This window comes from Anser cygnoides, chromosome 23 (assembly GCF_040182565.1).
Source record: "Anser cygnoides isolate HZ-2024a breed goose chromosome 23, Taihu_goose_T2T_genome, whole genome shotgun sequence".
Classification (NCBI taxonomy): domain Eukaryota; kingdom Metazoa; phylum Chordata; class Aves; order Anseriformes; family Anatidae; genus Anser; species Anser cygnoides.
Genome location: NC_089895.1, coordinates 4902028 through 4924022, shown reverse-complemented (window position 1 = coordinate 4924022; position 21995 = coordinate 4902028). Strand labels below are relative to the sequence as shown.

Here is a 21995-nt window from a genome sequence, read left to right as displayed (position 1 = left end):
AAAACCAAGCACTTAGTGCCAGGGATTCCAGCAGGCTCCAGGTTTGTTTCTGACCGGGAAGCAGGTCAGTGTTATGGACACAACCTTCCTTAAGATCTTTCTTCTGGTATCTGGCCCAGGATGACTGGAGCTCTGGTCAGAAGACGTGCTTCTCAGGTATTTCTGCTATTTTGGTGGGCCAAGTTTTACAGAGAACTTGCAGCACAAGCAGACTTGAGTGGCAACTTCGAATCCCGTGCACCTCGATCCAGAACACCAAGCCTCGGCCAGACCTGTGTCTGAACAGGGCATCTAAACGTGCCCGGTAAAGCTGAACTCCTTTTGTCGCTTACAATTACAGCTGACGTGCTGCTGCTCGTTCCCTGAATCCACCAGCCTGGTTTTGTGACATCAAACTTGGCAGCAGCGGAGAGCAGTAAACGTTCAGAAAGGATGAGCATTTTGTGTGGCGAACGAGAGGTGGGTGCTGATGAAGGAGTGAGAGCTTACCTTCACAAAGATGTCCCTTCTGATAAATAAAGGAAAGGCAGCAGCTACCTAACAGCACCGTGGACTTCCCTCAGGGGTAACTCCGAAGCTCTGAGAAGTGCTGCAAGTGGCACAGACCCTGTGATGAACCTGGCCTCACAGGCGCAAAACTGGCAGTGGCAATGTGTTGAGTGCTTCTTTACTACCGTGCTCCAAGAAGCCTCGGAGAGGTAACCATCCCACCACCGTGCCATATGTCTGTTCTGCCTCTGCCCTGCCCAGCCCTCCCCTGAAAAGAATATCTGAGGCTTCTGCAGGCTGCTTGCCGTCCAACAGGATCCCCGCTCTGCCACCGGGCTCTGCCTCGCTGCCAAAAGCAACAGTTGGAGAAGTGGCTGGATATTATTATGGCTTGGGCAATTTTCAAGTCGTAATGAAGCCAAGGCACAGGAGCAACAGATCCACTTACCGGGAACACGGGAAAGCTGTGAGGAAGGTTGTGCCTAAGCCACAAGCAGCTGAGCAGCTCCCCAGCGCACTGCAACCCACGTTGTGCGTGGTGCAAGCAGCCGCCACGCAGCTTAAAGGGCCGAGACCAAATGGCTCCTGGATTTTACCTGGATATGGCATGAGATGAAAGCTGCTCTCTAAGAAAGTGGCCACCTGACCTCTAAAGGTGTTTCTAAAAACATTATACCTATGACCTGTTGCACAAAACGAGAGAAGGGCAGGGGAGCACACGTGCAGCAAGGGCTGTATGCTGCAGGTTCCATGCTAGGCATGGGAAACAGCAACAAAAATCTTCCTCTCCCCAGACCTCTCACCAAATCCAGTGAGCAGTGTCGCAGTAAAGTCAGGACAAGGATAACTGTACCACCCAGACACACATCAGGGCTGACAATCTAAAATTCCTGTCACTCCCCGGTGCTCTGACACAAGAAGCCCCCTCTGCAAAGCAGCAGAGAGACGTACTAATAACTAATGGCTGCAAAAATTACCACTGGAGGAAAAAAAGCCGCGTTGCTAATGGTCTCTCCGAACGCTCTGACTGCTGCACTGTCTGTGTTTAATGGCACCGGCTGCTCCTCTGTCTCCCCAGCGCTGGTTGCTCTGATGAGCCTTTCTGTACTGGCAGCATAATGGTGCACCAAAGCCATGCGATCGCTGCGCTGCTTGCAGGAAAAAGGCACCCTAGGGGACAGAGAGCCACATCAGCTGGGGGAAATGGCACCCCGACAGGAGCTGTCTGTTTGGGAGAGGCTGCCACTGAAACCTGCGGACTCATCTGCATTTTTGGCAGCATCACCCCGTCTGGGTAATGAGCCCTAGTGCCTGCCCGAGGAGGAGTCCATCACGGGGACTGCCACCGAACTGGCAAATTTGCTGAGTGTGGCTGTCCCTTGGGACACCCAGATGAATTAGGAGGAGGCTGTGGTGGCCAAACAAGCAGCCACCCCGTGTGGCTGACTTCTGGGAACGACTGGGCTTCTTCTGAGCAGCACCTACAGCAGAAGCCCCTGACCTGCAGCATCTGCAGCTCTTGCTCCGAGACCCCTCCTGGTCCTGCCTCGTCCCCTGGTCCCCATTCGGAGCAGCGTTTGGACCCTGCCTTGCACCCTCACCCCAGCCACCTCTCCCTGCTGCCCGATGACCCCTTGCATCTTCTGGAGCCAGCCCTGGCAGCACATTCAGTGGGGAGCGAGTCAAGGAGGGAGGCAGACAAGGATGGAGCAGGCCCCTCGATCTCTTGTCCTCTTGAGTCAGGCTAAGCAGAGAGCTGCTGACGGACGCCCGGGCTGCCCAGCCCCAGGGGGCACCCGAACGGAGACACCACCACCCCAAGATGCTCACGAGGGTGGTGGCAGCTTCCGCTGATCATTAACCCAAGCCGGATTCAGGCTGGGAGCAATGCCTTTTAAATGTGTTTCATTTACAGACATTAGCAGCGACTGCATCTTTAACAAGGAGAAGGATGAGGAGACTAATGGATGGAGACAATTAACCAAAATATAAATCAGTGTCAGAGTCTCTGCAGCTAGCAGAGGCAGCCAGGCGCCCGCAGGGTCTGGCGATTCTCGCAACACGCTGCTCCAAGTGACTGCAAAGAGTGACTGCACAGAGGGGGAGGGCGAGGGGAAGAGGAAAATCTGGTCGAAATTCAGATCGTTTCCAATAACGGCTGCCTCCTGGTTTGCTGCAGCCCTCTCTCCAAACTAAGGAGGCAGCAGGAACCTCACTACCAATGCCGTGCCCCGTTCTCCTCGCAGGGTGGGCCAGGATAAGCCCCGTGAGCCTTTTGGAGATCGCCCACCAGCAGCCTGATGTATGTCGGGCTCCGATCGCTGACAGCAGCCTTTCTGGGCTGGGTGGCAGGCAAGAGAAAAGCACCGGTGACTGCAGGGAGGGAATTTCTTTCACCTGCGGTTCAGCACCGCTCAGCCCTGCCCCAAAGAGGCTGCTCCGGCGGTTAGGGTATTTAGCACACATTCGAAGCCCAAGCTGTCGTTTCTCTTCTGCTCCAATTTGCTGCTGGGCATGTCGCTTCGCCACCTCGTGCCGCCGCTCCCCATCCGCACAGGGACGCACGTGGGCACTGAGAGAGTGGGAGGCATCAGACACCAAGAGGCAACCTGGCACTACAGCAACAGGAGCTGCAGATAGAGCTGAGATAAAAAGAGGGAGTGATGCTCTCGGCAGACACAAAATTTCCTAGATCCAAAAGCGGCAAGGCGCTTTGCTGAGGAAATGGCAAACGAACGTCGCCCGGGATCAGCCTGGATCAGTCTTTTGCTAATATTTAATCAACCCAAAGGCAAGCTGTGAAAACCCGGTCAGAAATGTATGGGTGGGTTTGAAGGGATGCAAAGTAGGAGATTGATGCCAGGTTTGGAAGAGAAGAGAGGCTCAGAAAAGTAGCACGGGAGGAAATAAAACTGAAAAATATTTCTTTTTAAATATGTTTCACCAGCTCTCCATCCCCTTAACGATCACTCAGTAACTGCAGGGATTATATTAAATTTTACTGATCGATACCGTTGCCATAAAACTGTCCCGACCCTCTGCCCCTCCCTCCAATAAAGAAAAAAAAAATCCGATATGCAAAAGGAGGGATGTCAGGGCCTGCAGAGGGAGAGACGCGAGGACATTGATTGAGGCAGGGGGAGCCGGGGTGGACGAGCCGAGCACCTCCGCGCAGCCCTCCTGGCTCAGCGGGGGCACGCACGGTGTTCCTTCCCCATCCTCGTCCGGATTTGTGTCCGGTTCAGGGACCTATTTCAGAGGTCCCCCTGGCTCGGGTACCGGAGCCACACGCTGCTTGCTCTGCACTGACACCCTCCCTGTATCACATAAACCCGCCCGAGCCAGGCCAAGTCCCTCGCCAGCGCGACGCGAGTTTGCAGCTCCGAGGAAAAAACAATATTGCCAGACCGTGCAGCAACCAAAGTGATTTTTCTCCTTCCCCACCAACCTCCCCCCTACTCTCCGTCCCCCCAGAAGACAAGACCCTGGTTCGGGGATGGGACAGGACCGCTGCCAGAGGCGGTCAGCAACCAGCCGAGCCGCAGGGGTGGCCCGAAGCACAGCCCACGACGGGACGAGCATGTAAATGAGCCCGTGCCTGCGCGAGGGGAATAATGAGCTTTTTATGGAAGCCATTAAAAGGAAAACCCAGATTGGTCTATAAATACTGTTGCATCATTACAGCAGCGAGAAACAACCTTATGTAACAGCACGGCTATGCAATGTCAGGGCTGGTGGGAAATTACCACGCAGAGGCTCCTGCTTTTTTTGGTTAGTATTTTCTTAAACCCAAAACAAAACTGATTTCTGATTTCCAAAGCAACAAATACACTCCAAAAATAAATAAATAAATAAAAAATCACCTTCTACCTCCCTACCGTGTGCAGGTGGACCTGGGGCTCGCTGGAAGCACAGAGGTGACCGGGGACTGCCCGCACCGCACTGCTGCTGGAGAAATACCTGACTGCAGCTCCCCCGTAAAACGCCACCAGCATCACTCCCTTCCCCTTAACATCCAGCCTCTGAGGGCCGTTTCAGCACAGATTCATTGAGTTTAAGCCCCGGAAGGAACTGTTATATCTGGCACATCCAACCTCCTGCACAGACCCTGCCAGGAAGGCCCACCCCGTAAGAGGGTAATAAAAAAATCAGGTGCCCAGGTAAGAGGTAATAAAAAAATCTCTGCCCCTCGGGAAGCAAAGAGAGAGCCTCCACCTCCAAACCCCAGGCAGACTCCGGATTCACAAGATAAAATGAATCCTTGCAGTTTCTTCCTCACCAGCGTGTCCACTTCCCTAGCGAGAGGGGGGAAAAAAAATAAAGGGCGTTTCGCAGGATGACTGCTGTGACTCCCTGCCACCCGCACAGCACCAGGGCAGTGCAGGCGTCACCGTCCTCCCACCCAGCAGAGCTGGGAGTCGCCTCGGGCTGTGAAATCCAGCGCGCCGACTTTCTCCTCGGCATCCCTCGCCGTGCCCCGGCATGGCCTTTGAGTGCCAGCGGGCCGCGCGCGGCCAGGCAAGGTCAGTGCCTCCGACAGTGCCGGGCGCTAAGCCCAGGGTGCCTGAGTCAGCAGGAGCAGGGGAGGGCTGGGGATCGGGGAAAGCTGGCGGCTCAGACCGACCGGGGGGCTCTTCCCCTCCCCTCTCCCCGCTTATCACCTTGTGCGCAGCACAAAACACCCGGCAGCAGCCCCCTAATCGCGCGGCGCGCAGCCAATACCTTCCCTCGCGGGTCGACGGCGGACACGGCAGCCAGAGCAGGATAAGACCTAAAAGCTGGGCACAGGAGGATTTGGGTCAAGGATTTGAAGGCTGCGATCAGGCGACTAATAAAGAAGTGGCTGGGGCGGGGGGGGGGGGAGCAGCGGAGTTTGTTTCTCGGTTGAACAATAGGCAGCGTGACCCGCTGGCAGCCCGTGTTGTCACTTTTCCATCAGAGATAGGCAGATAAGCCCCAGGCGGGGAAGCTGGAGGCAAGCGAGCGTTGTACGGGCGGCCCCGAGGAGCAGAGGGGCTGCCTGCCTCCTGCACGCCCCCCCCGTGCCACCCCTGCCCCTGTGCAAGGCGCCAAGCGGCTGGGAGGCGAGCTTGTGATGTGCTTCCTGCTTCCCTCTCCTTAATTCTCGCGTTCATCTCCACCTTCTCCATTTGCTGCCAAAGCCCAGACCTGGCGACACGTCGGTGGCCAGCGATGTGTCCAAGGACACCTGCGCGTGCAGAACCCAACTGGGCTGTCCACAAACCCAGCCTGGTGCCTGCTGAAGCGAACAGAAAGTCTCGCCCTGCCTCCACGGCCCCGAGAGCACGGCATACCCGGGGAGAATTCTGCACCCTAGGCTGAAGACAGAGGCATGATTTCCAACAAGCAAAGCTCAGGGCACGGTTGCCTTTCTTTCCATGCGCTCCTGGGTTATATCTTTATTGCTCACTCTTCTGGTTGCCTTCTAACACTTCACCATTTTAAAAAAAAACCTCTCAGTCACTCTCTGTCCTTCTTAGACATCAGTCTTCGTGGACCTTCACACATTTACCAGCACCCAGCTTCTCACACACCTCCTTCTGGTGAGATGCCACCCATCGGGCATGGGCAAGAAGGGAAGGAAAGGGGAAGAGGCAAGAAGAAAGTGAGCAAGTTTTACAAACTAAAGGGAGCTGAGACACCTGAAAGCCCCAGCCCCAAGCGACACAGGCCTAACTCTCCCTGCAGACTTATCTCAGGAAAAAAAAATCATCTTGCAATGTCCTGAGCAAAATGCTCATAAAATTTCATTAATGTTCATGACAGTTCATAAAAATGATCAGTAGAGCTGGCAACTCCAAAATGAGGTGGAAATAAGTTTAAAGATGTTTTTATTGTAATCCTGCTTCGTCATTCAGCTCTCCGCAAGCCCATAAATAAAAGGAAGATGGAACTACACGCTGATGCTGGACTGGAGATGGTGAAGAGATAAAGCACCGAGATGAGACACAGAGGCAGTCACTAATGGCACCTGACTCTGACAGACGGTTTGACTTGTGCCCGTCTGTGAAGGTGCCACAAAAGCATTTGGCAAGGGGAATTCCCACCCAGCATTTTAGCCTTGGATTTCCCTTCCTGCCTGCAGTAACGCAGATAGGGCTCCCGAGTTTGAGAAACTATCCGACAGACCTAAGGCATCTTGAGTCCTGTATTTCCACCAGAGTTGCAACCTTGGAGCCAAAAAGCTTACTGTGCCGCGGGACAAAGGGGCACGGTGACTTCTGGGAAAGGGAGAGGGCCACAAAGCCTATCAGAAATAATGAGATCTCTGGGCACTCAAACACACGACTTGTCCCTTAAAAACATCTTTGACCTCTGCCTGCAGTGCACACAGCCGCTGGGCAGCACAGCACCCGTCACGGCCTCCCCAGAGCTCAGGACTTTCCGTAACGTCCATCTTCATCGGCCCTGCCACGAGCGTGCAGGCGTCTGTACGTCTTTCCTCTGAGCATCCATCAAGGCCGTGCTATGGATCCCTCCTGACCACAGCCTGCAGCTCACCTTGGCCACTAGTAAAAGAAGTTCCACTAGGAGAAGAAGGAAGGCAACCACAGCAATCAGAAAAGCAGTTCTGGGGGCTAAAATCTCTCTCCGTGTTGCTCTTCCCTGCCTCTCCACTACACAGAACTTGCGAGACAACCTCCACCACTCCCTGCCTCGCATGGGATCCCTCCCTCCTCCCAGAACCACACCATCTCTTCATTTTCCCATCCCTCATTTCCCAGGGTCTTGCTGTGGTTTATTTATTTAATTTATAAATCCTTCGCTCAGTCCCACAGTTCGTCATTAGCGCCAACCTGATCATCCCAAAATCTGCCCCAAATTTCCCTCAGATCCTACGCCTCCCCTGCAGGATCTCCAAACGTGTCCCATAAGCAGCACTTCTGAAATCCCAGTTCCTTGTCAGATCCCAGTCCCACCCAACCTCACCCTCTGAGCCACGCAGCAGCTCCTGCTGCCTGCATGCAAGTGCAGCGAAGGGCTAAAAGATTCCTTTGCCTGCAGCACCAGATAGCCTGGAGGTCCTGATTTTTCTCCTGACAGGTTTTTTTGGCCGGTCTGATTTGCACCGAAATCAATGGGCTCGTCCCGCTGACGTGCGGAGCATTCCCTAAAGCCTTGGACTTGTCTGGATGCCGCGTTCCAAAGTTACTGAGTAATGGACAAACAGAAATGTTGTGCTCAGCCAATAAAAAGAACGTGTCACTGACATGCAGCTGGTGTGCCTAATGGATATAAGGTCCCTTAAATATCCCAAATTCTACTCATTCTCTCAATTCATTAAGCCGCTTGCTTTGAACTGATGAAATATTAAAATACTCAGATGAGTGATTTTAAACGGGTGATAAGGTACAGGTTTAGGCGATGAGCAGTGGGAGCTGATGATCCACAGGAATCACTCACATATCCAATGTATTAAGGGCAAGGCAGACTTAAATAGGAATCCTTTCAATTTCCCAGTAGGGTGTGAGGAGGGCAGTCAGAAAACCTCCTATTCCAGAAACACGCCCTTGGAGTTTTGATCCAACAGGCAATGCAAAAGCAGGAGGACACTGCTGTACGCTGCTGAAATGCGCCAAGAACGCTCCCCAAAAGCTGCAGCCAAGGGTACAACACCTCAACACTATCCCAAGGCCTTAGGATGTCTTCACAGGTTTGGTTTATCCAGGATTCTTTCCCTTGCTTTGCAGGTATCTAAGAGCTTTTCTCACCTACCTTATGTGAAATATAATCGTATCCTTCTAGCTTTGAAATGAAGGCTAAAACTGGTTTATCAGAGACCTCTCCACCTTTACCATTTCTCTGAATCTCTGCCAGTACCTAAATGGTCTCCCTTCCCCAACACCAAATGAAGCATTCTGTGAATGAATATAAGGGCAAAGAGTAGCACTAATGAAATAATTATTTCAAATGAAATAATGCTTTTCAGCAAGCCAATATAGTAATTTTCTCCTCCCAGCTCATCCATTCTTCCCTACAAGCATGTTCATCCCAGAACCTGCACGAAGAAGGCCACGGATAACTCCAGACCTACAGGAAAGGGAGAAACAAAAGCCACCCGGGTAATTCTGCTCTGCACAGCTCCTTGGAAATCCCAGACCTAACTCACCGCGCACGTGGGCCCTGGGGAGCATCCTGCCAGCAGCCTCCGTGGAGTGCAGGGCACACCACCACAAGCCAATTCCAGAGCTGATTTTCACCAGTGCCTTCCAGCGAGGTGGTGTCCAGGAATGGCTTTGTTCCCTGCCAGCCTTTTGCGGGTTTTAGGTTCGCAAAAAAGGGAAAGCAAATATCTTATAGCACACAGCCTGAAGTCTGCAACGTTGCCGTCTGAAGCCCTCACGAAGCAGCCGATGGAGGATCAGGCTCCAAATAAAAACTTGGCAGCTCCTCCCATTTTGTCTCAGTATCTCAGTGCTCACACGGACACTTTGTGGGGGCTCAGGCAAGCAAAGCAAAAGTTGCTCGTACCTTCCTACAGACCTGGAGGCTTAGCTCCTTGGCCGAACCTTCCCACGTGCTCTTCATTCTGACGCGGCATGTTCTGTTAACGTCCGTCAGTTACACGGATTTGGTAGGGATTTACTTGATTTCTTGTCTTCTAGTTAAACAAAAGAGCGCGTCCATTTACTTGGGCAGCTATTGTCTAAAACCAAACAGGTATGTCCCTGTTTGATGAACAAACCGCGCTCACCCACCTGGAAAGCCTTTTCCTTCCAACATATTGTGTCCGCACAGCCAGGCCTTGCCTGCCAGCAGCAGCATTAGCCAGGAGCTTCCTTGTATTTATTGGCTTTGCCTTCAGGAAGCACGTCCTGGTGCAGAGCTTTAACTTAAACAGCCACAAAGGTGAGAGCTCTTTGTATATTCCGCCAGGATGAGGATTAAAACATTTCCGGAGGCAGTCTACGTCCCACAGACGCAGCAGAACTAAGCTGCGAGGGCCAAATTCAGCATCGTGATGCATAAACGTCCTCCCCACACCGACCCAGAAGCCACGGTTAATGCCTTCAGTGGTCTTTCTCTGGGATCTTTTTAAGCTTTCTGCAGCATGCAGTCAAGAGTCAGCTCCACAGCTGTCCTCCAAAGTCAGCGCGAGTTGTGGAAGCAGCTCCGTACGTGTTGTGGAAGAAATCAGGGACCACCAAGGAAGGTGCAGGCAGGTCCCCATTTGAAGGCACTCCTGTTCCTCTGAAGCTGCTTGCTTTTTCTGCTGTAACTTCATTTACGAATAAACATTTCTGACCAGTATCAGCTCTTTTGGCAGCATATGCTACAGACTGCAGGGCACTAAAGGCTCACATCTACCTCCCAGCTGCTAAAAGCTTCTTGTGACCTTTCAGTCCCTACTTCAGGTCTTCCAGATTAGAAGGCAAAAGCTTATGAGGAAACATAAAAAAGCAAATAAATAAATAAACAGGCAGCCCAGAAGCCAGCTTGTATCAATCCTCAGAGGGCAGTGCAGCAGGATGCTCGGGCACCTGATACCATTACCTGCATCGCTCAGCAATGCCTTCTGCTGAGTCAGGACCAGCCTTGACGTGGGCAGAACCATCTGCATTTCTGTTCTCCCCTGCTTTCCTTTTCTCTCCCGGAGTATCTTCCAAAGGAATGAGCTAAATCAGTGGATCTCCTTTTCTCCTGATCCATTTCCCAGATATTTTTCATCTGCTCCTTCCACCTGGCCTGATTTGTTTGCTGCTCTCTTCCTTCTTGACTAACGTGTTTCGTTCCTCCTTAAATACCCTTTTCTAAACGGGACACAGCTGCACCCCACAGACCAAACATGTACCTGGGGCAATCCAGTTACAGCACTGCTGTTTCAACTCAGCCCTGGCTGTAAGGGTTTATGGCAGGGTGAAATTCACATGGCAAGGCCCACTAAGTACGTTCCAGGCAGATTTAAACACACACACACGAGATGCACAGGCTCTTGGCCAAACGTCTGCCTGCCTGAAACATATTCTAATCTGGTCCGTGCCCATCCAGAAAGGCTGGCTGCATACCACTGTAATCTTTGTTTAAACTGTGCTTGTTACATGCAGTTTATTTGCTCTGGGCACACGATGCCTTTGTTTTCCTTCCATGTCCTTATGCAGCCCTCATGCAGCGTATACCTGGAAGAAATTATCCCCTGGGAGGCGCAGAAAGCCTGGAGTGTCCCCCCAAGTGGCTTTGTCTTCATGCAGCAGTCAAGAGACTCTTCTTGCTTCCTCCTGCCTCTTTGTCACTGCTTTATACCTGTCCAACAAGTTCTTTGTTTCTAAAGACTTAAATGCTGCCTTGGGTTTTCTCTCAGAGTTTGCTCACCTTGCAGCCAGAGGAGAGCACGTGGCTGAACGTCGCGCTGCCTAGCCCCATGCCCAGCTATGCTCCGTGCCTGTTCGTGCAGCTTTCACCAAATTAATTAGCGTCTTCTTTCCTACCGTTCTTTAACATGGTCAACACTAAACAACCTCTCAACGTCCTTGCAAGCAGGGCTGGCTTAATTGCACTGACAGCAGCTTGACATTCTCGGATGGGCACCAAGTTTCTCCATGCTGAGCTGCATCACAGCGTGCTGTTAACACCCACGGCCTCTTATCTATTTCTCACTCACCTCCCTGCAGCTCCCTCAAGATATCGAGTGGCAACAAATGGAAGGAAAATCCTTTTCCTCCCTGGAACTCCTTTTTATTCTACAATTTATTTCCGTGCTATGCCCCAACCTCAGCAAGGTAATCCTGCCTGTGGTGCTGAGCAACTGGGGCTCACTGAAACCCACGGGAGAGCAAAGAGCAGGCTTTAACCTCGTGCTCGCTGTTTTAGAACTTGACAGGCTCGTTTTGAACAACTTTAACACATTTCAGCAAATTATTCAATGAACAGTATGTCCACGCAAGGGAATTCTACCTCGAACGGGCAATTTTAAAGGAAGGGTATCTGTAAACAAAACCTCAAACCCAGTGTTATCTTCAAAGCTTGAAAGGGAAGGGAGCAAAGCAGCTGGCAAGACAAGGAGAGATCCTAATCTCCCCTTTGAGGACAATGCTCCTATCTCGAGCTTTTGGTTCTCTGCACCGAATGCCTTGTACCTAATTACACCCAATTACGTGTCTTCATCCAGGGCAACACAGACGGCAATTCCACGGTGGCTGAACCCAATAACCCGCGTACCCTCTGACAGCTTGGAAAGGAAGATCAAAGGCACGACAAAGAGGCAGGTAAATTAAGATGGCAGCTCTTGGACCTTCTTCATTTAACATAGTGTGGCCAAGGGGGGGTTCATACAGGTGTGGTGCATCATTATGATTCCCTGGCATGGGTTTGGGGTGACCTGTGCAGCTGCCAGGCACTGAATTATGCAGGTCACCGAGAAGGAAGGTCAGCCAAACCTTTTTGCCGCCCCACGATGTATTCCAGATATGTCAGATGTTTTACAGAGGCGTGATGGCAACTTAGGTCACTTAAACATATACAACTTTTTTTTTTCTGGACTGACACACAGAACCCACAAATTATTTCCTTTGCTTCATAGCAGAACACGGGTTGTTTTCTTCTGAAATAGCTAGATGGGCACAGCTTCTGACAGCCGGACTAACCATACATAGTGGCAAAACTTGTGTTCCCAGGGGGAACCACCGATGTTCCCACCAGGCCAGAGCTAAGCTGAAGGGAGCAAACAGGCTGGGGGAGCCCAAGAAGTGTATTTGCTTTCATAAAAGACAGATCGTTATTTTATTCTGTGCATCGCAGGTTCAGAAATATTTTCTTTTAAGATGGGGAGTCTAATTTCCAAAGGTGTTTGCACCCTTAGCTGCAGCTGTATTAACCTGCAGGATCGTTGTTCATATGGCTATTAATTAAGGCTTGTGGCAGCACTTCCATTACAAACCTCTGCCTTTTAGGAGTTTATAACTCAGCCATAAAACTTTGCTCCAGGCTGAAATTTATCATGAAAGGGTCTGCCTGGAAGGAATCCATTCTTTTGTATTTTAGAGTCCCAAAAGCTTACAGCAACAAAACAGGAATTTTATTCTAAAGTCAGCAATACAAAAAAAAAAAAGCACAACAAAAAACCTTTCAGCTGTTTTTTATAGGGTGCTGGGTGAGATGTGCCTTCTAGACTGGCTCCTTGATGCTTACTGATCAGGGTGGGGTTTTTATATGCTGAACATTGAGAATTTAGGAATTATGGTTTCTTGTGCTTAAGGGACAAAGTCTGCGCTTACTTAAATACCAGCAAATCCACCCCTCTGCCCTCGCCCATTCCCCACTGGCACATGAATCAGTTCACGTTTCCCACCCTGCACTCCCTGCTACCCCCACTGAGCCTCAGGGGAGCGCCAGGACGTAATTCACGCCCAGCACTCAGATAGGATGGACTTGTCTCTCCAAGTGCACAGGTATCACCTTCACACACGAGTGCTGTCAACAGAACAGTCCAAACTGTCCTCACTTTGGGGTGTGGGCACCTGCTGATGGGTTAAAATGACAGAGAACATCTGTCCTTCACTTCTTTGCTGCCCACTTTCACCGTGGTACCGCAGTTTTTGCTGGGAGCGCACAGAACAGAGGTAGAAGCTGTTAGCACTGCGTTTGAAGGGCAGGTGATGGAGCTGGAAATCATCTCTGATACTCTCCTCCTGCCTCTGGTACTTGTATTTGCAAAATGTTCTGAGGCTTGCAGGTAAAACAGAGAAATGCCCACGTCAGCCACAACACCGAGGGGGATGGATGTCGTTCTGAAGCTCTCAAACACCGTTCCCTTGAGCAAACACTGCATTTACTGCACCGAGTCCTACACGTGTGAGATACCTAGCACGCAGTGAGTGCTTCCACAAGCAGTACCAGCAGCAGTAGTAGTACCAGTAATATTTTCCTACTGCTTTTTAATCTGTAACTGAACAGGAAGTTTACACGAAGCATCAGAAACTACTAGCACAACAGAAAAGTCATCAGCGAACTGCTGTTTGCAGGCAGACCCAACGGACCAGCATTCTGATTTCTAGCGCATCCAGAACCAGAGTCTGGGCTGCTCTGGGCCCTACCTACCTCCTGGTGTGCCCCCAGAAGCTTCACAGCTGCACAAATCATTTTTCGTTGTTTTAGAAAACAAGCAGCACCTGCCAGGCTCAACCTTTTCACCCAAATGGGGCAACCAAGTTTAGAAAGGGAATTTCAAAATTCCAGTTTTCTTTTTCGAATGAAGAGACAAGTATCTTAAGCTAGATTTTTAAAGCATTAGAAAAGTTGATGACTACTAGCAACACAGAGAAAACGCACTATTGAACACTACGCCCAGAGCATCAACTGACCACATCAGAGGTGACAAAGGAATATTCATGTTCGTAACTGGATATCTTTGATTCAGGAACTTCTACCTTGTTGGGGCATCTGCTACTGCAGGAAATCAGACTTTAAAACCAGCAGACCAGATTGGTTTGGCGATCTGTTCTTACAATTCTGTTCTTACGATTCTGTTCTTACAATTCAGAATTCAGTATCATCTCTATTATTTATGTTTTGTAAAATACTGGTCATTTTTTTGAATGTCCACTTTCTCCCAAGCTAACACATAAATGTTCTTGCACTGCATTTTGCAGCTGCAGCTCACCCAGCTCAGACTTCACCCTACAAAAAGCAGAGCCCCGATGGCTCCAGAAGCTCCTACTGGAGTATGACCTCTACGCATGGCAGCTGGATGCCTACATATATAAGATTTTCAGGAGCAGGGCGTCTCAGCGTTATCATATTGTTACCCAAGCACTGCCATCCAGGGAGTTTTGCTCCCTGCAGTCACAGGCCCACCTTTTAAGGCTGCAATGCTTTAAGCTAAGTTTCCGAGTGACTCGGGAGTATCTTTGGCCTTCAATGAGCCTTTTGTGCAAAGGATCACTTTTGCAAATGAGATGCAGCCTCTCATGTCAGCTAGGAAATACACACATCTAGGGCCACCCCAATCCCACATTCTTCCAAAAAGGGACTAGAGTAAGCATATATTATATGCATATATTATATATTACAAAAACAGTAATGGGCTTTCTTTACAAGGCTAATCAATCCTCCCTTCCAACACAAAAATGAGTGTTTCCCCCCAAAGACAACTTTCCCCCAAATAAAAGAACAAAAGGAAGGATATTTGGGAAGGGGAGAAAAAGGAAGAAAGAAGGAAGAGGAAAACCCCCCGGCACCAACAATCAGAAATGTTCATTTACATCTAACAGCATCCACACGCCAGTAACATAGCAGAAACTCTTGGCCTACCATACAAAGAGGGTGCCCCAAAATGGTACCTGCAAGAGGTCTCTCGGAAGGAGATGTTTAAATCCCAGTGGGTGTGTATCCTGTTGACAAACAAACAGAGAGGTCAATGGCACAGGCTGAATGCTGCATCGCTCGCCATTTACAAGAGCAGCTCCACCACGACAACCCACCCGCGCTCCTCTCGGGCCCCCAACCCCTCCGCCACAGCCTCTGCGGGGTGCTGCGAGGGGCTGAGCACCCCCAGGGGGTCTCACAGCGCTGTAAATGAGACCCGCAGGTGAGCTCCCTACCAGGCACAGGGGCAAGACGCTGTCTCAACTAATGGGGCACGTTCACAGGGAGCAGAAAGGGCTAAGCAGTGACATTTTATGAAGAAAACCCAAATACGGCTGCGCTGCGTTCCCTCCTCCACGCCCGCCCCAGCTGTAAATAAATTATTAGCAATTTCCCACCTCGGAAATTAATTTCACATACTCTGTCACTCTGCCTGCTGACAAGCAGGAAAAGCAGATCCGAGATGAACAACATCCTAAATTAAGACAGGGCGGCCAAGGGGGCTGGGTTTTGTTGTTTGGTTTTGTTCTTTTTTTGATTTTTTTTTCCCCTCTTTGCTACCCTTTTCAACAGGACAGCATCTGCACCCGCCCGGAGGGCTAAGGCAGACGCCGACCTTCTGTGGTCCGGCGTCTCCACTTGATAGCAGGGGCAGCGATCTCCCCTGGCACCCAGGGGAGGGCTGTGACCACCCGTGGCTCTCCGCGTCAGCGTGATTGATGAGGAGCCCAGCCAGCTGAGACCAAACCGGCACGCGAGCCCAGCTCCTCGCACGACGCCGCTCTCATCGCGGCGTCTGCCTGCGAGCACGCCTGGCTGTGCGCACAAACCGGCTCCTGCAGCCCGGGGTTCCCAAAAGCACTGAACAGAAGCGCCTGCAAACATCGCACGCCGCGAGGCCAAATGCGTTTTTGCGCGTTTTGAGCGTCCCCACGGCGCCCCTGCCCCTGTCCCCAGCTAGGGAAAGCAGCAGCGTGCAGCTGAAGAGTGCAGAAAAAGCCTAATCCAAAGGCTGCTGAAGCAAAAGGGACCTGTTCTGGTTTGAATGTGCCCTGAATTGGGCCAGAAAGCACTTAAGCATGAGCGGGGAAGTCAATGGGACATAACCCAGGTCTGAGTGGCTGCTCGAGTGCTTTCCTGAACGGGTGCCCCTGCTGCAGCCTGGTTCAGAAATCAGCTGCAAGCAATGCTCAGCACGGAAATAATTCCACATCCGAGACACGAGGCTTCTGCAGGTTTTACTAATGCGATACCTATCTTCTGTGCTCTCCCTGCAGGACTGGCTCAGTAAGGGAGGCCGGCTGCTCTCCGAGTGGTTCTTTCAGGGGTGAGTACTTCTTTTAGGGGGTTGTTAGATTTTATTAGATATTAAGTTCCACCAATAAAGCTGTGCTCAGAACTGTACTTATTAGTTCCACATGTACCTCGTTTTTCCTATGCTACCTTCTCCTCATATGCAATGGTTTAGAAAACCTACCCCAGCTTTCCACCTTCCCAGCTTTTTGTTTGCAAACAGAAGTGGCAAAAGGTGAATCCCAGCTACTGAGCCTGCAGCAGGTAACAGTTGCTCTTCAAAGTTAAAATTCGGCCAACATTTGAGAACTTCTGGGAAAGCACAGGCCAAACTGGGGCATTGAGTAACATCTCCATGAGCAGAGGTTTGGTCAAACCGGGACACATTTGGGCTTTCCAGGTAAGCTGATGTGAATCCAAAGCAAACTGAAGCCAGCCCAAGCCCTCCTGGTCCTTCTGGCCCAGAAGAGAGTGCTGTTGGTGGGGATGGAAAGCCTGATTTTGCACTGCTCCATAAAATCCCTGACTTCTTGCACACACAGACCTCCAGGAGACCCCTTTAATTCCAGCTCAGCACCTTGCACGGTGCCAGGCAGACCCTGGCAGCTGCACAGTGGAAGTGGGGAGAGCTCCAAACGCCACCCAGCCACGAACTGCTGGAAATTGAACCATGAGCCTGACAAGGGACCTCGTGCTTCTCCTGTTTCTGTCTATAAAACATTCCTCGGTGCCCTCAAAAAAGAAAAAAAAAAAAGGCAAGAGAAAAGGAACAATCATCCCGCTGGAGGGTTTGTCCCTGAGCTATAGGTAGATTAAACACCGTGTTTGTCTAGCTAAAACTCCACGGTCCCTTTCCTGATGAAAAAAATGACGATTCGGAAAGGCAGCTTTACGGTGAGCTGCCCCACGGGGCTCTGAAGGCAGCAGCGCTCCCGCAAGCCCCGCTCGGGGTCCAGCAGTGGGCCACGGAGTGCTCGGGGGTGCTGGGCCACCAGCGAGCTGCTCAGGCCCACCAGGAGCTCGCCCGGGCTCGGGGCTCTTGTCCTGGGGCCGGCCCTGCAGTGATGCTCGCAGCCCTCCACAAAACGAGGCTCCTCGTGGTCTGCAGCAGGCCGGATGGAGCCCAGCGGTGCTGAGCGCCGGGGGAAGGCAGGGCTCCTAATGAGGCTTAGCCCAGCTCAGCTTCAAAGTGTAAGGACACCGCTTCAGAGAGCTGTGAGTAGCAGGGAGGGCCGGGCTGGTAGGAAAGGCACAGCTCAGATCCACGCAGAGGCAGAGACAGCTATCTGCCGAGATGGATAATTAAACACCCATATTTAGACAAATGAATAGGTGAGAATGAAATTAAATCCTAATTATCTTTTTGGGGGGGGCGGGGGGAGGGATGGGGAGCAGAACCAAGCGCTCCTTCCACGTCTCTATGCCGTTATCACCAATTAGATTTCTGAGGCTAATGTACATTTTGCTTTAACGGGTTATTCATCCAATTGAAATCAAATTACTAATAATTTGCAAGCTATCAGCTACACAAGCCCGTCCTTGGGTCGTATAGAGAATGGTGAGCGGGAGATGGTTCCTTACAAATTAATAACAGAAAAGGAGGGGGGGGGAATTAAAAACAGGCAGGCAGGACGGCCACTTCCATCTCTCCCACCTCCTCACCCAGCCACGATTTCAGGTGTAGTGTGGTCAGGTAGAAGAGCCCAGTACAAAAATGCCCCGCTGGGTCCCGTGGCAGCAGGCAGGGGCAGGATCCCAACAAAGGCAGGGCCAAGGCACTCGGAGGATGTAAGCAGGGGGTTCACAAACCTCTGGGTCAGGCACCCCGGCAAGGAGGGACCCGAGTGTCAGGGCTCGGTCTGTACCAAGAGTGAAATCACTCAAAAACGTACGTGAAACCAAAAAAAGGGATTTAACAGGAAGGGCTGAGGCTGCTCGAGTCATCTCTGGAGCCTGCACTGGAATGAGAAGCCAGCCCAGAAAAGAAAGCGACAGAGCTGGCAAAATAAGGGAGAGCAGCTGGGATAGTTTTTAATTTTTAAGTTGTTTTTTTTCCTTCCCTGTCATTTCTTTTTACTCTAGAGGCCCCTGCGGGCTTCCAACACCGGAGTGGCAACCACGGAAGAGGCCAAGGGAGGGAGCCAGGCGTCCCCGGCCACGCCAGGGGCAGCAGCAGCAGCCCCGTCCTGCAGCTGAGCCCCTGCACCGCGGCCAGCTCGCCTTGTGCTGCGCCTTTTGGCTCTCCGCATGCCATGGAAGCGCGGAAAACACCGGGCAGCGTCCAGCTACAGCGACGGGTCCCAGCTGCCAGGGAGAGAAAAACACTGACAAGGCTTCCCCACGTCCTCCGGTGCAGGAGAGTGCACTGAAGGGAGAGTGCTGGAGAAAGGGGGAACTACGGATGTCTGTCCAGCTGGCACAGCCCAGCACCACCACGGGCAGAGGGAATTCAGCGTGCCTGGGGCAGGCTCTAGGTGCCAGCACCGTGCATGGGAACGCAGAGCGTAGGCACGATGCACGTCGCAGTGAGCAGTTTGGGAGGATCTATGCTTGCAGGTGGCGTTGCCCAGGCTGCTTGGCTGGGTGGTCAGAGCGAGCTCCTTCCTCCTACCTGCTCTTTTCTCCTTCCTCCTACCTGCTCGTTGTTCTCCTAACAGGGTCTCAGCTTCCACAGCCTGCCTGCAGCCCCATCACGCTACCTGCAGCCAACGCTGCGAAGCTCGTGCAGGCACTGAACAGGGCAGTTCTTCCAGGGAAGCCCACACACGACGGCTGGAAGAATGGCCTAAAGATTACAGCAAGACTGAGACCTGGACTTGGGGTGTCTTGGTCATTCCCTGCCATGGAAGCGATGCTGTAAGGGTCAGCTACAAGGAGCCGCAGGCAGCCAAGAGCACTCACTGGATTTCGTTCTCATGCTTCGTCTTTCTTTCCAGCCTCCTATCTCTTTCTTGGGCAAGAAGGGATTTCTTGCTGTATCTTGTATTTTATCCTGCAACACCCCTGACAAGCAGCCATTGTCCTTCTCTCCCCCCCACCTCAAATATATGTCCTCATTAGGTCAACGACATGCTTCCTGGCACTCTGGACCAAGTCCAGCCTTCGCTTCCCAGATGGATCTTTAATATATTTATTGAATACGGGGGCTGTTATTAAGTGGTGCATGGTTCAGAGAAAAAGAGAGAAAGGGGGAGGAAAGAGGAAGAAGAGAAAATAAAGGGCTGCAGAGGAAGGAAGAAGGGATTGACTTTGACCTGCCAATTAACAGAAAATAGCCAGTGGAGGCTGTGAAAGAAAAGTGTCCTGAAGCATTAAAATCTCTCTCCAGCTCTAAGAGGGGCCCTGGCTCCCTCCTTTCGAGTCATGGCAATTAGGAGGAGGGATATTGAGTCTAATCTAAGAGCCTGATTCATGGCTGGAGCCCAGAGAGCATCCTGCTCTGCCCCGTGTCCGCTCTCCCTTCAGTCCTACGCCACCTGGACGAGCCTTGCCCACCCAGCCCAGACCCCAGGGATCTTGGCAGCAGGTAAATCATCAGCGCTGTGAGCATCACGCCATCCACCGAGCTCCTCCGGGAGGGGGGCGTCTCAAGGGTCTCCCCCCAGGGCAGCGCCAGGGGGGAGTGCCTGGGAGCGTTTTGGGAAGGACGAGGATGGCAGAGGCGGTGCCGTGTACCCTGCACATCAATGGGGAAGGCGCTGGGACCTCGCGGCCCTGAATTACAAGCAGGTGCGTGTGACAAATACAACGGGGGGTGCTTGGATTTGATCTTCAATCAATTAGGGAGTCAAAGAGCAGCAGCCTTATGGGATATCAGAAATAGCTTTCCACTTAGGAAGGCAGGCAGTGGAAAGGCTGACAGCCGCTAGCCATTAGGGCTGAGCGGAGGTCAGTAATTTTGCCATCAGAAAATGGATGCGGAGCGAGAACGCTGAGAGGTGGGGGATGCTGGGGGCAGGGGAAGGCACCCTGCCCCTCTGGGCTCTGTATGTGATGCACGGCAGCATCCCACCAGTCCTTGAATAAGCACCTTTGCTTCAAGTGCTGGTTTGAAAAAGCACCGCAAGTCCCACGGCAGGTGCTGGGCATTGGGGTCACGCTGCTGCCCCAGCCAGAGAACACGCGGGGACTTAAGGGAAGACTTAAGGGCAGTGTGAGGTTCTCCAGAAACCTCCCCAGTGCACACACAAGCATGCTGTTGCAGGACAACATTTGTTATCCTCTTATTCCTCCTCAAAATTGCTTTAATTTCAGAGCAATATTTGGCAAGGAACCCAGCCCCTTGTGTGCTCTCATCGTACAATCTGCTCCTACTTTTTCTCCCAATCCACTTTTTTTTAAATAAAAGAACTTTAAAGGCATTTTCACCATACAGGTCCTTTTGTACTTATCCTGCCCATTACTTAGTCCAATGTACATATTTACTTAATATCCCATAAGGGTTCCTTCGATGCCTTCATGGTCGGTCAGATCAAAAACTTTCACCATTTCTAACAGGTGCTTAAGCATTACTGCCTCTTACTGCTAGCCACGCCGTCGCATTTTGCTGGGGAGTTAGCCAAAGCTGTTTCATGAGCAGTTCCCAACCTATTGTGGCAAATTTCAGATGCCACCATTACATCCCTCCTCCCTCTTTTCCTCCTCTCCCATACTAATGAAAAAGGCCAGTCTTAACAGCAAAAATTATGTTCTTGCACCTACAAGACAACGCTGGGCTTAAATCCAACAGCATGTCAGCATCTTGCTGTTAAAGCTGAGCCTTATTCTTCAGCTACTCTGAGCTTCCTCTGTTTGGAGATTTCCTGGGACAATGTAATGGAACTCCTTTAAGGCAGCTTCAACCTCAACATGAAAAGCTCCCAGGCTTTTGCAGAGGTAATGTGTTTCCCAGTAATACCAGTCAGAGTTTCCCAATGAGTCGAAGGAAGTTAATATGGAATTTGTAGTCTCAAATCTCTCTACGTTGCTTCGTTTTGTGTCTCGGATAAAGCAGAGAGGGGAGAACTAAGCCACAGACTGGGATAACTTCTAGTTAGTAACTATACCAGTGACCTAGGTGCATCAATCAGTAAAGAAAAGCCCTATTGTTATCATTCCTTTCACCATAAAGGAAGAACTGTCTTCATAGCCAGCCAAGCGTCCTCAGCAGGTGCCAGCACAGCTGAACCTCCCCGGAGCGATTAAGGCAATGCAAGTGTTGCACTAAGGAAGGTTGTAGAAGAGCAAGATTTCTGGAACCCGAGTTCTGATCAAAAGGAAAGGCTATTACTCTTCTGCAGCACTGTCCCAATAATCTCCAGAGCTTGTTCCCTAAGTGCTTACAGTCTGGGTATCAAGCTACGGTATCAAGCTCAGCAGACGCCTCTGGTTATATGAGACAAGATTTTAAGCCCCCTGTTTTCCAGACAGGAGGCATAACACAAAGGCTACTTAGCACACCCTGCAAAGCAGGCTAAAGAGGACTCAAGGGGTCTCACTACGAGCTGAGAAACATTCACCTCTAAGCCTGGGTCACCTGGATTTCAAAGCAGATGAGCCAAGCTCATTAGAGTGCAAAACTCGTTACGCACGTGCAGGACCGCAAAGTGACACAGTTTTGCAAGGGCTTGGTAGTGAAATAAGTTGGCACGCAATGAAAAGCACCGACTTCAACGCTGCAAGAACACCGCGAGGCAGGCTTTTAGTCCTCAGACCTCCTCTGAAGGCCATCACCACAGGCAGATGCCTAAGGTCACGGATGAAGTAAGTGTCAAAGGCTAGAATGAGAGACTAACCAAGAAACTAAGCTTCTGGCTCCTGTTCTAATCCTTTGGGTCTTTTCTTTACCGATGCCTAGACCTCAAAGCAGCAGGAAGCATCCCCTTGTGCCAACGATGGAAGGAAACAGTCAA

The 21995-nt window shown here is 51.3% G+C and overlaps 1 protein-coding gene across 16 annotated transcripts in view; it reads right to left on the bottom strand.

The window, feature by feature from the left end:
* Window positions 1-21995, bottom strand: part of SAMD11 (sterile alpha motif domain containing 11) — a 221908-nt gene that overhangs the window by 49886 nt on the left and 150027 nt on the right. For 15 of the 16 annotated variants that reach the window (XM_066982194.1, XM_066982195.1, XM_066982196.1 and 12 more), the window contains one exon: window positions 14787-14837. The exons of the other annotated variant lie outside the window; for it this stretch is intronic. In XM_066982194.1, coding sequence (XP_066838295.1) covers window positions 14787-14837 — 51 coding nt within the window. The remainder of the gene's footprint in view (window positions 1-14786; window positions 14838-21995) is intronic. 16 annotated transcript variants of the gene reach the window in all.